Below are 12,953 nucleotides of genomic sequence, written 5' to 3' on the forward strand. Positions count from 1 at the left end.
GGAAGTCCGTCAAATCAAAGGAAAGCTCGCCTCGCCACCCAACTGAAACGGAGCATTCTAGAATTTGGACAGCAGGAGGCACAACGACCAAGTCGCACTAAAAAAAACGTTAGCTTAGTAAAAAGTTCTGAGGCCGTCAGAAGGATCCGGAGCTTCTTCGTATAGCCACACCAAGCACAAGCCCCCGCGAAAAGGATGGCCCCGCCTTCTTACGTGCATTCCTCCCACGTTTTTCGCCAAAGTCACAATAATTAAGCGACAAGTCTCAACTCTTAGCTCAGGTAAAACCAGGACGACTTTTAAAGCCGTGACCGACGGCGGGACTCAAGTCTGACCAAACCAACCTCGGCGCCATCATTTTGTTATTCCAGGAATGTTCTCCTTTCCCCACACACACACACACACACACACACACACACGTCGGATGGAAGGGGAGTCAACCCAAGCGTTTCTGTGTGTCAACAAATCATGAATAAGCGTCTCACCCTTTTATGCAAAAACTTTACCCGAGGCATTATTCAATTTTCCATGTTTTACAACTGCTTTTGACCCCGTAAAAGGCCAATCTCTTCACCCTCCCCCTGCTTTTAAGCCCACTTTACACCTTTAAGACACACCTCCTCGCCCCTCTTGTGCAGGAATGCTATTGAGCGATTACATGCTAAGATTAAAAAAAGGAAGCATATATTGGGGGATGCAGGCAAGTACGGCAACTCCAGACTGGGACAAAGATTAGGGGGGGGAAGAGGTGGTGGGGTGCAAGAAGGGAGCAGCCAGGGTCGGGAGGGGCTCACATAAGACCCTCCCCCCTCCTTTGCTTCCTATTTTATGACTCTTTTGTGGATGCTGACACTTATAAACACACATGATAGCAGTTAGCATCTTGAGCTAATTACAGTGGTTATGGCCGCATTGTCTAATTGCTATATAAATGGTTTTTTGGGGGGGTGGGGGGTGTTAAGTGGCGGGTGATTATTCTAAGGGGTCTTCTGGCAGATGGCACACAGACCATGTGTGGGTACGAGTTAGCGGGGGGGCGCTATTGATCCGTGGCTCGCTCACAGAGACGCTGCTCGCCGTCCACCTGTCGGGACGAGTCAAAATGCTAACGTGCTAAATTGCCTCGGCTTTGTTTTTTTTTTTTACTGGGGCTAGAGCTTACTTTCTCAGTCTTAAAGACGTTGTATAAAGATCTGCGTGGCCTTCAATTCTTACGTGTAGGGATTGGATTTGATGAGACAGCAAGAAAAGCTGAGGGGAATAACAAAGTCGGTGACTCAAGTCCTAACGTGGCTGATAATTATAGCGCATCTCTATTAAGAGCAAAGCCTGTTAAGAGAAGTAGCTGCAGATTATCAAATCCCGATGACCCGGTAACGACGGAACACGGCGGGTCGCGGCCACGCCGTTTGACTTTCGCTGCGGAAACATTAGAGAAGACAGAAAGTGCGAGTACAGCCTTTTGCCAGCGGGGTGCTATGAAGAATTGACCTTACGTGGCCGTGGGCCTCGCCATTTCCAGAAAGTGAAACCCGTAAGGGGAAAAACACAAAAACAAAGTTGCAGCGTTAGCTGAGGCCAGCGAATCTCGTGTTTCCGTGGCGTTCCAATATGGAGCGGAACACCTGGCGGCGTTGGCGCCAGAGCGTTGCTTCGGAGGAATTGGAGCAGATTAAAAGTCAGCTATTCTTTCTCCCGAGTCAAACGTGGCTATGGATCTGGCCCCGCGGGTGAAATGAACCAACGTGGCCATCCATCGGGACGTTTGGGAAGAATCCGTCTCCGTCATTGGATTTCCTGTGGACTCTCACCGCCGATTGGAGTCAAAGCAAAGAGGACGTGACGCCCACACATGCATATCTGCCATCTTGCTATCTACTTGACCCACTTTCTTCTTCACGCATCCGCTGGCATTCAAAGGCTCACTTATCTTTTCCCTCCCGTTAGCGAGAAACCAGACTTGACCCGAAAAAACGTGGAGACCAGACGCAAACACGGACACGCCGACCGCGTTCCCCAGCAGAAAACGTCGACACTTTCTTAAATTCCTTTTCGCCGGTTATGGATAGACGTGTCAAGGCGTTCAAAAAAAAAAAATCAGTTTTTACGAACAATCACCCGAACCCTAAACTAGACGTAGCCAATGACAAAAAGCCTCACCCGCACATTGAAAAACGACACGAAAACAATGGTAGAAATAAAAAGCCAGAGTCAAAAATGTACAGCCCCTTATTTCAAAAAGACTCAATAAACATACGAACAGTGACTGCTGGGATATGTAGTTCTTGCACGCTACACCCACACGCTAAAAACAGGTTTTTAAAAAGGCAACGGAAGCAAAAGTGAGTTGGGTTGTACTTTATTTAGCCATTTTACAATGTATACTCACGTCATCATCACCCACAAATCCATCAAAGTCCTCATTTTCTGTGTCCGAATTGAACAATTATCCAAATGAGTCATCGAAAACGCTGAGTTTTATACATTCGTCCAGGCGGCCACAATCCATTCGCCAATAGTAGCTAGCTAGTAGCTAGTGTAACTAGCCCGGGGCTGTGTTCCATGCTTCGCAAGGCTGTGTTGATGCCGATCGCCAAGCCATAATCCATTCGCAAATAGTAGCTAGCGTAACTAGCCCGGCGCTGCTTGCCACCCTTTGTCAAGCTGTGCTGATGTCGATGTATACAGGCCATAATCCATTGAGTGTATTGACAAAAGAACTACATATCCCAGCAGTCACTGCGCAGTACTTTTTCTACGGGGAAAATAGTAGAGTCGGGGGCTGCTTGCCGTAGTTGTGAGAGATGGTGTACCCTATTGACTGATTTATTTTATTTTATCCTGATAACAATTTTAGTATTAGTCCATATATAAAGCGCACTGGATTATAAGGCGCCCTGTCTATTTTGGAGGAAATTTAAGACTTTTATGTGCGCCTTATAGTCGTGAAAATACGGTATATGTTTTTTTTTTAAGTGACTGCGGTGGAATTCTTTCCCGCATTAGCCTCCAATTGTTGGCTTTCCTGCCAAACTTCCTCCGTTTCTCCGTGAGGATTTCAGTCGGCTGACTCTGCAACTTCCTCATCGCGTCTACCCGCTTCGTCTTTAAGTAAAAAGGGAATTGACGAGGGAGAATTATGGCGGGGTGACCCGTCACAGGTCGGCCCGCTTTTCCGCTGGTTGTCGGTGGCGGGACCGCCCGGTGTTTTTCCACCGGCGACCCCGACGCCGCCACCGCAGACATCCTGGCATTGTTGCGCGTGGACGCAAATAAAAAAATGACGGCGCCGCCGGTAGCGCTTCAAACTTAAAGACGAGAACGGCAGAGCGTCGAAACAACGTGGTTACCTTTTGGGGTTATTTTCCCAAATGTCCTTTCCCTTTGAAACAAGTCACCGCCATATTAGTATATTAAATGCAAAAATGTTTAGCCCTTTCAGCTAGAAATGACTTGACAAATGTCTTAGGAAGCTTGAAATGAGAAAAGCTTGCAAAAGTTGGCAAATTTTGATGACTTAGGCGAAAATTTGACAGAAGGATGAGCAAAGTTTGGACATGGGGGCGCAAAAGAAACCTCCAATTTTAATAGAGCACACTCTTAAAGCCAGAGGAGTTGCATTTCAAACTCAATAATTAAAAGGCCCGGCTCAATTTCATCCCACGTGACTCTGTCAATTTGAGCAGAGGCATTCATTTTTAAAGTGTGATGGGGGTTAGGGTTAGGGGGCTTACGAAAGATGGCGCAAAGGGAGCGGAAGGTTGGCTGGTACCAACCGTCCGGCCGCCATTCAATTCTCAGCAACGGCGAGCTGGACATTTACCCTGGCAAGCACGGCGGTGGCCTTGATATTTACAGCGCAAACACAAGGTGACGGATGTGTGTGTGTTGGTCGACTCCGTAAAAGTGCTTCCTCTAGTGTGTCCAAAAGTACACAAGTCATTAGAATAGAGAGAAAGGTCATCCAAAGACGAGCAGATGGGACAGAAGCTTGTTTCTTCCCAAAATAAACTAGGAAAAAAAATCTCTGGTGTTTGTGCTCGAACGAACACAAGCATGTGACTTTGTTACGTCTCCAAATGTTTTATCAAAGCCTGACCAGTGTACAAAATGTGACGATAACAGCATCTAGTACATGCGCGAACAGCTGTTAAGCACTATAAAAATCAATGACTGTAAATATTCCACTCAATAATAAGGTCATCATATATTATAGAGTCAAAATTCCACTGACAGCGTGGAAGACTGTGGCCATATTGGAGCAACGGAGAACTAAACTGGGTGATAGAACTCCATTTTGGTGCACAAATGAACACTTGACTGTAGCCTTAGCTGAAAAGTCAAGGTTGTGTTCAGTACTTTTACACATTCATGTGACAATTCCCATTTTTAAAATAAGCCCAGAAAAGTCATGTGCGTTGTCCCGAGACGGTCAAGAGTTTCGTTTGAAACTTTCACGGCCTTTTCGAGAGTCATCTCGTTGTGTATTCTGATTAGAGTCCAATTCAAGGGCATTTAACTCGATTTACTTGGATACAAATGGAAAGTCAAACAAACCAACCAGCAAGCAAGTCAACCAAGAACTGAACGAGTCGGTTGACCAAAACGCCCACATTCAAAAAGACAAAAGTGCAAGTAAAATACATTCAGAATAACATATAACCAGCGATAGCATTTTAGCGAACTTGTGGTGAAGCTACCACTATTGGGAAAAATTAAGTGCAGGCAGGTGTAACAAATGACGTGTGTGTTTCGCGACTTCTTTGGCCTTCGCCCGCTATAACGTTCGTTACCTTTATATCGTTCCAAAACATCCTCGTAGGCCTGGGTGAACTGCTTTTCCTGGGAGTGGTTGGACGGCAGTAGGCCGGGGATGAATCCGGCCATGGTGCTCCGAGGCTCGGCTGGGAATACCGCAGTGTCCCCCTCTCCGCCGGCCCGATAAATAAGTTCCACTTCCCGGCGTCCTTTTCACCGCCGGGCTCCCCGCATGTGGCCCAGTAATTCCAGTCAAAAACAGCCCCAAAAAGTCTCCAGTGGGCGAAAAATGCGACGGGGCTTACATAAATGAAATGTATCCATCGTTAGCGTGCAGGTTGGTTCGCACCCACACGCGGCCACAACGGCTCGCCGTCTCCCTCCTTTATAGCGTCGACTAGCGGCGACAGCTGTTCGTGTGCCGGGTGGGGAAGCAAGAGATGAAAATCCACCAAGTGCAAGGCGCGTAGTGTCGGTTTCCAAGCCGGTGAAATGACTGGGGGGGGGGGGGGGGGGGGGGGGGGGGGGGGGGGAAGGAAGAAGGCAGGGACGAGGGGTGGGGGGAGGGTTCGGTGGTCTTCAGTCTATCGGGCCGGATCGTATCCGGACTGGCGCTTCCTCTAGCCGGCCGTGCACGTCAGCGGACCTGGAGCTTCTTCCCGGCCGTAAATGGCCGCTCCAAAAACGCCGAGCTCCGAGCTTTGCACCCCCTTTATCTTCGTTTGGAATTGGACTCGTCCTGTCTGCCGTGGCGCGAATCTTCCATCCCTCTCCGCCTCTCTGCCGGCCACGTCAAGAAGCGCCGACGCCGACGCCGCCGCAGGAATCTCAACGCCCGGCGGCCAAACGTGGCTACTAGCGTGCCAAGCTAACCGGCTGGCAAAGGCAACGGGATTCGAGGAAAACTTGTGCGTTAGCGCCCCCTCAGCGGCTATTACTGATATTACATCTTTAAGAGAGACTGCCCCCGAAGGCGTCCAAATTGTGTCATTTCAGACTGTCCGTAAAGGCAACACCGGCTCAAATCCGAGTTGAGGGGACACGTCGCCACCTAACGGCTCAAAGTGGAACTGACGATTGTAAATGCATATGCACGTTGCTTCTATATTTGACTGGCGTTGACCTACTATTTGCTATATTGTAGCCGTCTGTCTGTTGCTTTATGGCATCCGTCAAACGGATAATCTTCGTAAAGCAGCTTCGACGGTGGGCGACGCACAGATTATGTTATTAATCCAATAGGGATTAACGTAAAGATATATAACTAACGGGCATTGTTGCTGCCGGACGTGGAAAAAATGAAAATGTCAACATGAAGTCAAACTATGGCAATGCTCTTCTAGTTTGCACGTATTTTGGCGTCATCTCAACCACAAAATGAGAATTTTTCACTCAACATAGTCCTTCAATGTTTGGGAGTACAATGGCGAATCAAATCCATCTGAAGCGCACGCCATTTTCCTTCAGCTTTCCGTTTGATCCATCACACAAGTTTGCCTTGAAAAAGTCATTAACTCCCCCACCCGTGCCTCCTTCTTTCATTGACTTTTCTACGCCCACTGTCACCCGTTTCCACCCCCGCCGCCATTGCTTTCATCACCGTGGTAACGGGAGGAAGGCAGGGGGAGGCTAAGGCCCCCCTTTTTTATCTCACTGAGACCGGAGAAACTGCCTGTTGAGGACAAAAAAATGCTACAGGCAGGATGGCGGACGTCTAAGCGACACGCCGGGGTCTCCGTGTAAATATCGAGCAGGGATGGCGAGCCTATGGCCTATGGCTCGCGAGCCATATGTGGGTTTCTCGCATACACTCATTGATTAGCAAAACCTTAGCAATGTCGTCGAAAAATTCTGAGCCTGTTTGGACTTTAAGTGTTCAAATGACAAAGACTTGCACACATTTTTTTCATGTGTTTTTGCTTTTAAATTGCAAGTATGGCTCGCAAAAGGAATAAGATCATTGAAAATATGAATTGTTTGCGGCTCTCTCCGTGAAAAAAAGGTGGCCGACCTCTGGACTAAAGGATTGCCGGCCGGTCTGCATTCCAGCCTTTGTCCTAGTGGGGCTCACTATGATACGGGTGGATATTGGGACACAAAGGGACTCTGACTTGGGGCCTTAGCCATCACTTTTGGTGGTTTGTTTTGACTTTTTTTTTTTTTTTTTTAAGATACTTTTACTCAGTTCCACTGTTTTGTCTCAGTCTCTCGAACGGTTTTGTGGCAACCGGAACGGAGGCCCTTACCTGCCACTCGGACCACGGCCCTCTCGGCGGGGTCCAGCACCGAGTCCTGGCTCCGTCGCTTGCGGCGCTCGTGCTTGGAAAGGTTCCACGGCAGCGTGTCGCCCGCCTGCGGCGAGGAGCGACGCGGCGAGAGCGAGCCGCCGGAGCGCTCGCTGCGGAAAGACGGCTCGCTGACGCACGAGCGCTCGCTGAGGGTGTCGTCGTCCGATGACTCCATCGGGGTCGCCTGTCGGGGAGGAAAAAAAAGTAATAATTAAGGACCCTTTTCAGCCTAAAATTAGATTTCCATTTAAAAGACACGAGCGCCACACTCTCAGTTAAAATGGATTGGCAGCCAATGGAAATTCAAGATAAATAGGCGTATAGTGGCATTTTCAAAATGGACCATGAAATTGGGCGCAAATTCACAGTAGTTTTTGGCATCGTCGGGACAAAAACAAGCAGACTTCATTTGGACGACAATGCCAAAGTGAAGCGCCGGACGGTAAAGACTTTTCCCTGAAAGCGTCCAGCGTGCGTTGAGGGGCGCCATCCGCCCGTCGCGCAATTGATAGCGAGGAAGAAATCAATGGCACTTTTCATTAGCCCCAATGAAATTGGATCCGTCCAGTCAATCAATGAGCTTCTCCAAGCGGCGCCGCGAAACTTTCTACCCGCCAAATGGCTTCCACGCGGCCCCCAGACGGAAACGTGCTAATGCGTGCCAATCTATAGCACAGGGCTGGGGAACCTATGGCTCGGGAGCCACATGTGGCTCTTTTGATGGGTGCATATAGCTCTCCGCTAACCTTTGAGGTAAACTATGGAAACTCCTGGTGAGAAAGCGCAGAAATAGGATCTTTACGTTGGTATTATGGCGTTGACACTACCTACAGCGCCTTATAATCATAATATTTTTTTTCATTACACTCTTATGCATGGGTATTCTCATTGATACTCATTGATTAGCAACAACGGAACAATGTCGTCAAAAGAATTCAGAGACTTTTTGTACTTTAAAAGTGGTGAAGTGACTCAAAAAGGCACACATTTTCATGTATGTCGACTTTTAAATTTGGAGCATGGCTCTCAAAGATTAACATTTAAAAAGATATGAATTGTTTATGGCTCTCTCCATCAAAAAGGTTCTCAACCCCTGCTATAGCGCGTTGGAACTCTTGGCGCTCCGTGAAAGGAGCCTTTAAAGTTGATCCAAGTGGACTAAACGTGGAGCTTTGGATTGAAAGGGGACTTTGAGCGACGCTTCCCGAAGGAGTGTTGCCGTGGCGACGATACGAGGAGGGTCAGCAAGTTGGTCTGCCAATTGGTGGATTTGGTTCGCTGCTTTTAATGTGTTTTAGCCTCCCGAGTTAGAGTTTAATTGTGTGTGTTTTGTGCTTCTGCTGGTGTGTTTAGGACTGGAATTCACGGGATGTTTCGCTTTCTAGCCCCAATGCATTGTGGGGTCTGGAGTTGGACTTCCGCTGCGTATTTGGGTCACGGTGCTTCTCTCGTGCTAATATGTCCTTAGATTTCTAGTCCGAGTGATGTTGCCGCTGGAATTGGACTTCCGGTTGGTATTTGGGTCACCGCCTTTTGTCGTCCTAATGCGTCGTTAGCTTGCCTTCACGTCTGTGTTTACGGCAGCGCTTCTGCTATGCGCACTCCTCGCTGCATGTTTAGGTCACGAGTTGCCGGAACATTTCCTGTCCTTCAACCTGAGCAGTTGAACTTTGACGCGTGGCCTGGTGAGAATTCTATGTTTTGCTGTCAAAAGTCTGCCTCCAAATGTCATTTTCCGTCCCAGTCGTCACACAGAAGTGCCAGTCGATGAGTGTTAAAAGCGAGCGAGCGAGCGAGCGATTCGGCGGCAGTTTGAAAAAATAGCCACGCAGTCGGGAAACTTCATCACCCCAAGCCTATCATTAAAGTTGTGGCACGTCCAGGACGACCGCAGTGAGATCACTCCCGGTCTGCATCTGGCTTTTTCTTGGGGAGAAACGCAGCTAGCCATGAGCCGGGAACTACGGTCCCGATCCAAAATGCTCCGATTGTCGGATATGCGTTTGCGGGAGATGACCATCTCGCAGGAGAACGTCGTGTGGATGCCGTTGTTGTTGTTGTTTTTTCACCCGCATTCCTCTCTCATGAATGTCAAAGAACTTGCATGAGTGGACAGACAGGGGGGAAGAGTGTGTGTGTGTGTGTAGCCTCTTTTGTCCACGGCGCCAATGGCATTTATGCATTTGTGCCGGACATGTGGTCAAGGGCCTTCGCCGGGCCAACGTGCCGGTGCCAATTGGTTTCCCCGTTGGCTCATTGGGAGTCATGGCTAGTCACTAGGTCACCTGTTCGTCGGGATGCAAGAATTGACACATCCACGACGTGACAGCTTTCATTCAACTCGCGCCGTTTACGCAAAAGCAACTCAACGACGGCCACGGGAACGGGAACGGGCTGCAGAATATACTCTAACGACACCCTCTTTGGGTTGTTTTGGACAGATGATGAGAGAGCAAAGTGGTGGGGAAGGGCCACTTCATCCTTCCACTCTTGCTGCTCGCGGCTTTAGTGGGCGTAAGCCAATGGAGATGAGGCTGAGATGGCTGGCTGGCTGGCTGGCTGGCTGCTATGAAATGAAGGAAGGAAGCCTCGCTTCGAATTTGGGGCTTACCGTCGCTCAGCGGACAGCGGCGCTCCTGCTAGCCGGGCTCCGAGCGCGGAAGGCCGGTATGGCTGCTGCCGGCGCGGCTGCTTCCCTCCGACTCCAACTCTTCCTCCTCCTCCTCCTCCTCCGCCTCCGGGTGGATGAAAAATGCGTTCAGGGCCGGGCTGGAACGGAGCGGTCGTGCTCGACGGAAGACTAAAAACGTCTCTGTCTGCCCCAGTCAGACGAAGCCTCTTGTCCCAAGTCCGTTAAGGCGGTCAAGGCGTGGGTGGGTGGACGAGCCGGGTGGGCAGGCGGGCTCTTGTCGGCCGCTTCCCAGAGGCTGACGACGGCAGACGGCGGACGTGGTTTTGTGTGGCCGCTTTCGGGGTGCTGCCTGTGGGATTGCGAGGCGCTTCTCCTGCCTCCCATGCCTCGTCATCGTGCTCCGTCCCTTCGCTGCGCACGCGGACGGCGCGTGCACGCGCACGATCTAGGAAAAAGAGCGCCCATTAGGAATACGTACTTGCATACTACTGAGTCAGTAGTACTGACACACTATAGAAAGGCTCTCACATTGTTTTTCTCACATTCACAGGCAAAACGCACACACGTAGGGGATTTCATTTCAACCACTTTCACTCATTTTGCTCACATATACAAGCCAAACGCTTTGACGTGTATTGGTGACGGGATATCCTGCAAATAACCCGTTATTTTCCCCCCACATCAACAAGATACGCCAGTATATTTGCTGCTCTCATATACACGTGCAAGTAGAAATGTCTTTTTCTTCCATTTAGTAGACGGCTCTCACACCCAGGATTGAAATGCTCCACCTATTTTCGAACAGCCCATTTGAATGACCTCATACAATAAAAAGTTTTCTTTTTGAAATACACTTTGGCATCGTGCTGAGACACACTTTTCTCTATTTGATAGACTGCTCTCACAAGATGCTCTCCTTACCGTGTAACAGTTCATCGGAATGATCTCATACATCTGACACAGTAGAAAACCTCGACCAAAATATCCGCAGTTTGTGTGAAAGGTCACCTGTTGACAGTTGACATTTTTGCAGCAAACTCATCATTTGTATTAACCTTTTTTAAACTAATCTGTGTGCACAATGTTGTGTTGTACACTTGTACATTGGTGTGAATGCCACTTCCGTCACAGACTGGAAAAGGTCAACGATCGAGTCGTTATTTGACTGTGACTCCCTAAATTTGGAGAGATTGCCGTAGCTGCAAAGGGACGAATGGACAAAGATGGAGGAGAGTCCGGGGGGGAGGAGGTCTGCGCTTTTCGGGATAATCCCAAATCTGCCCCTCCGTCCTTCAGAGAAAGTGGCGTTCATCTGGATTAAAGGGGGGTTTTAATTAAAACTCAACTAACACGTGGGGCGCTGGCTGTTGTCAATCAATTACAGGGAGGACAAGGCAAAAGCCGGTCTTCAAGGTTTTAATCCCATTTTTGACATCCAGGGGGCGCTCCATTCAGTGCAACGCTGAGCCAACTCTCATTTTCTTAAACGCTGCACAAAAAAATCATCCAAAAAAGTCAGGCTTCAAGATGAATCGGAAACTTTTTTCCTCAAATATGTCTAAAAAGGAGCTAGGAAACACGGCTTTGTGGCGCCCTCTTGTGGCGTCGTAAAAAAGAACTGTTGTTCCATCGGTCAACCCACATACGATCAAAACCACATTGTTAAAAAAACCAGAAGTGTCCATAGAAGCAATAACTTTTATTAGGAAGTGAGGATTTTTACTGTACACGACAAGGACAATGCAAGTAGGGTCTTCACGGCTTTGAGTCGTCGCCCTGGCCCGTGTGGTGGGGGGGCGGCGTGTACTTGCCCTCCTTGATCAGCTTGTCGCGCTGCTGATGAATGGCGTACAAACGCTGGTGCTGGTCCCAGAGAGAAGACAAGAGAAGGATTGTCAACCAAAATGAGAGCAACCGTCAATCTAGCTAGCGACGCCAAGGCTTTCTGCCCCTCGCCTTGGAATTTGCCGCGTTCGATAGTTTCTACTTGTATTTATCCGGGCTAACGTGGGAGCCAAGAGAGTCGGTCGGGCGGGGGCGGGTAAATACCATCTTCTGCCGGTGCATGCACTCGTGGAAGTCCTCCATCTCCAGACGGCACTCGCGCTTGGCCCGGGTCTGCCCGATGCCGTGGGCGCACTCGATCCACTCCTTCTCGAAGGCGTGGCAGCGCGCCGGGCGCCGGTTGGGCTGCGGTGCGCTCTGCAGCAGCAGCCAGTTGTCCAAATTCAGGCCCAGGCGCGACTGCAGGTCCACGAAGGGCATGGTTCTGCGTGCCCGCAAAACCCAGAGTCAGCGACAAAAAGCGGTCGACTTGGGGAGGATTTGGATGTATTGACAAAAGAGCAAACGCTTGCACATGTTGGCAAAATGTTTGAATTCATTAACGTCTGGTAAAGCTCCGAGAGATAATAAGGGACAAAAAATACTATTACTTTTAAAAATACTATTAATTTTAGGTCTATGTTAAACACTGCTGCACGTTTTTTTTATCAATTGCAAGAATAATAAATCAAAACGATGATAGTGTTAATTTAGTATTCATGTACACAATAAATAATTGTGTTAGGTTGACCAATCCCATCACGTGATTGGAAATGGGCTGAAAAAGACGGGTGTTTTTGACGGCTACGGAGGAACAAAACTATTAAGATCGACATTGTCCAAAGAAACATGACACCCACCAATAAATTAATAAATGTCCAAGGAATCGTATCGGTCCTCAAAATCAGCTGCAAAAAAATACGTGACTGGAACGGTTCAATAATCTACTTAATACTCCAATACAATACAAAACATTTGTTCTTGCCTTTTAAAACATTTAAGACGGCACAAACAAGGTCCAATCGTCTTGACGATAAATATTACCGTTACTGCATATAGAAAAAATGCGCCTATTTGCCATATTCACGCGATATAATGTTAGCGCGCTATGTTAGCACGCCAGCTAGTCAAGCAGTCGCCGTCAATGACATGTCGTAATATCGGCGATAATTTCATTCCTTCAACGGCAGTTACGGTAATGTTCGTACCACAATATCCTTATGTTAAGACACCTTAAATTACCATTAATGCACTGGAGTAAAAATAATTATTATAACATTTTTACCGTGTGTTGTAGTTGGCGTCAATTTAACCTTCCACCGGATGTGGAGTTCACGTCGCGCTTTGCGACCGTCGCGACGTCATGACGTAAAGTGATAGGAAGTGTCGCAAAGCAAACTGATACAAATGTCAATCACAACATCGCATTTCAGTTGACAATTCGACGTTGA

At 48.5% G+C, this 12,953-nt stretch overlaps 1 protein-coding gene across 1 annotated transcript; it reads right to left on the minus strand.

Annotated features, from left to right (window-relative positions):
• Positions 1–11,358: 11,358 nt before the first annotated feature.
• ndufs5 (NADH:ubiquinone oxidoreductase subunit S5) lies at positions 11,359–12,927 on the minus strand. The gene is made up of 3 exons (XM_077590640.1): positions 12,788–12,927; positions 11,728–11,947; positions 11,359–11,541 (listed from the first exon to the last, which is right to left on the minus strand). The coding sequence occupies exons 2-3, from the start codon at positions 11,941–11,943 to the stop codon at positions 11,434–11,436; spliced, it is 324 nt and encodes a 107-aa protein (XP_077446766.1). The 5' UTR covers positions 11,944–11,947; positions 12,788–12,927; the 3' UTR covers positions 11,359–11,433.
• Positions 12,928–12,953: the final 26 nt, after the last annotated feature.

Source organism: Stigmatopora argus, chromosome 21, assembly GCF_051989625.1.
Source record: "Stigmatopora argus isolate UIUO_Sarg chromosome 21, RoL_Sarg_1.0, whole genome shotgun sequence".
In the NCBI taxonomy this organism is placed as follows: domain Eukaryota; kingdom Metazoa; phylum Chordata; class Actinopteri; order Syngnathiformes; family Syngnathidae; genus Stigmatopora; species Stigmatopora argus.

Bases quoted from the DNA above. Each gene is read 5' to 3' on its own strand.
- ndufs5 (XM_077590640.1), bottom strand. From the start codon at position 11,943: ATGCCCTTCGTGGACCTGCAGTCGCGCCTGGGCCTGAATTTGGACAAC. The intron at 11,542-11,727 runs GTATTTACCCGC...CTCTGGGACCAG, and splicing joins GCATGCACCGGCAGAAGATG to CACCAGCGTTTGTACGCCAT.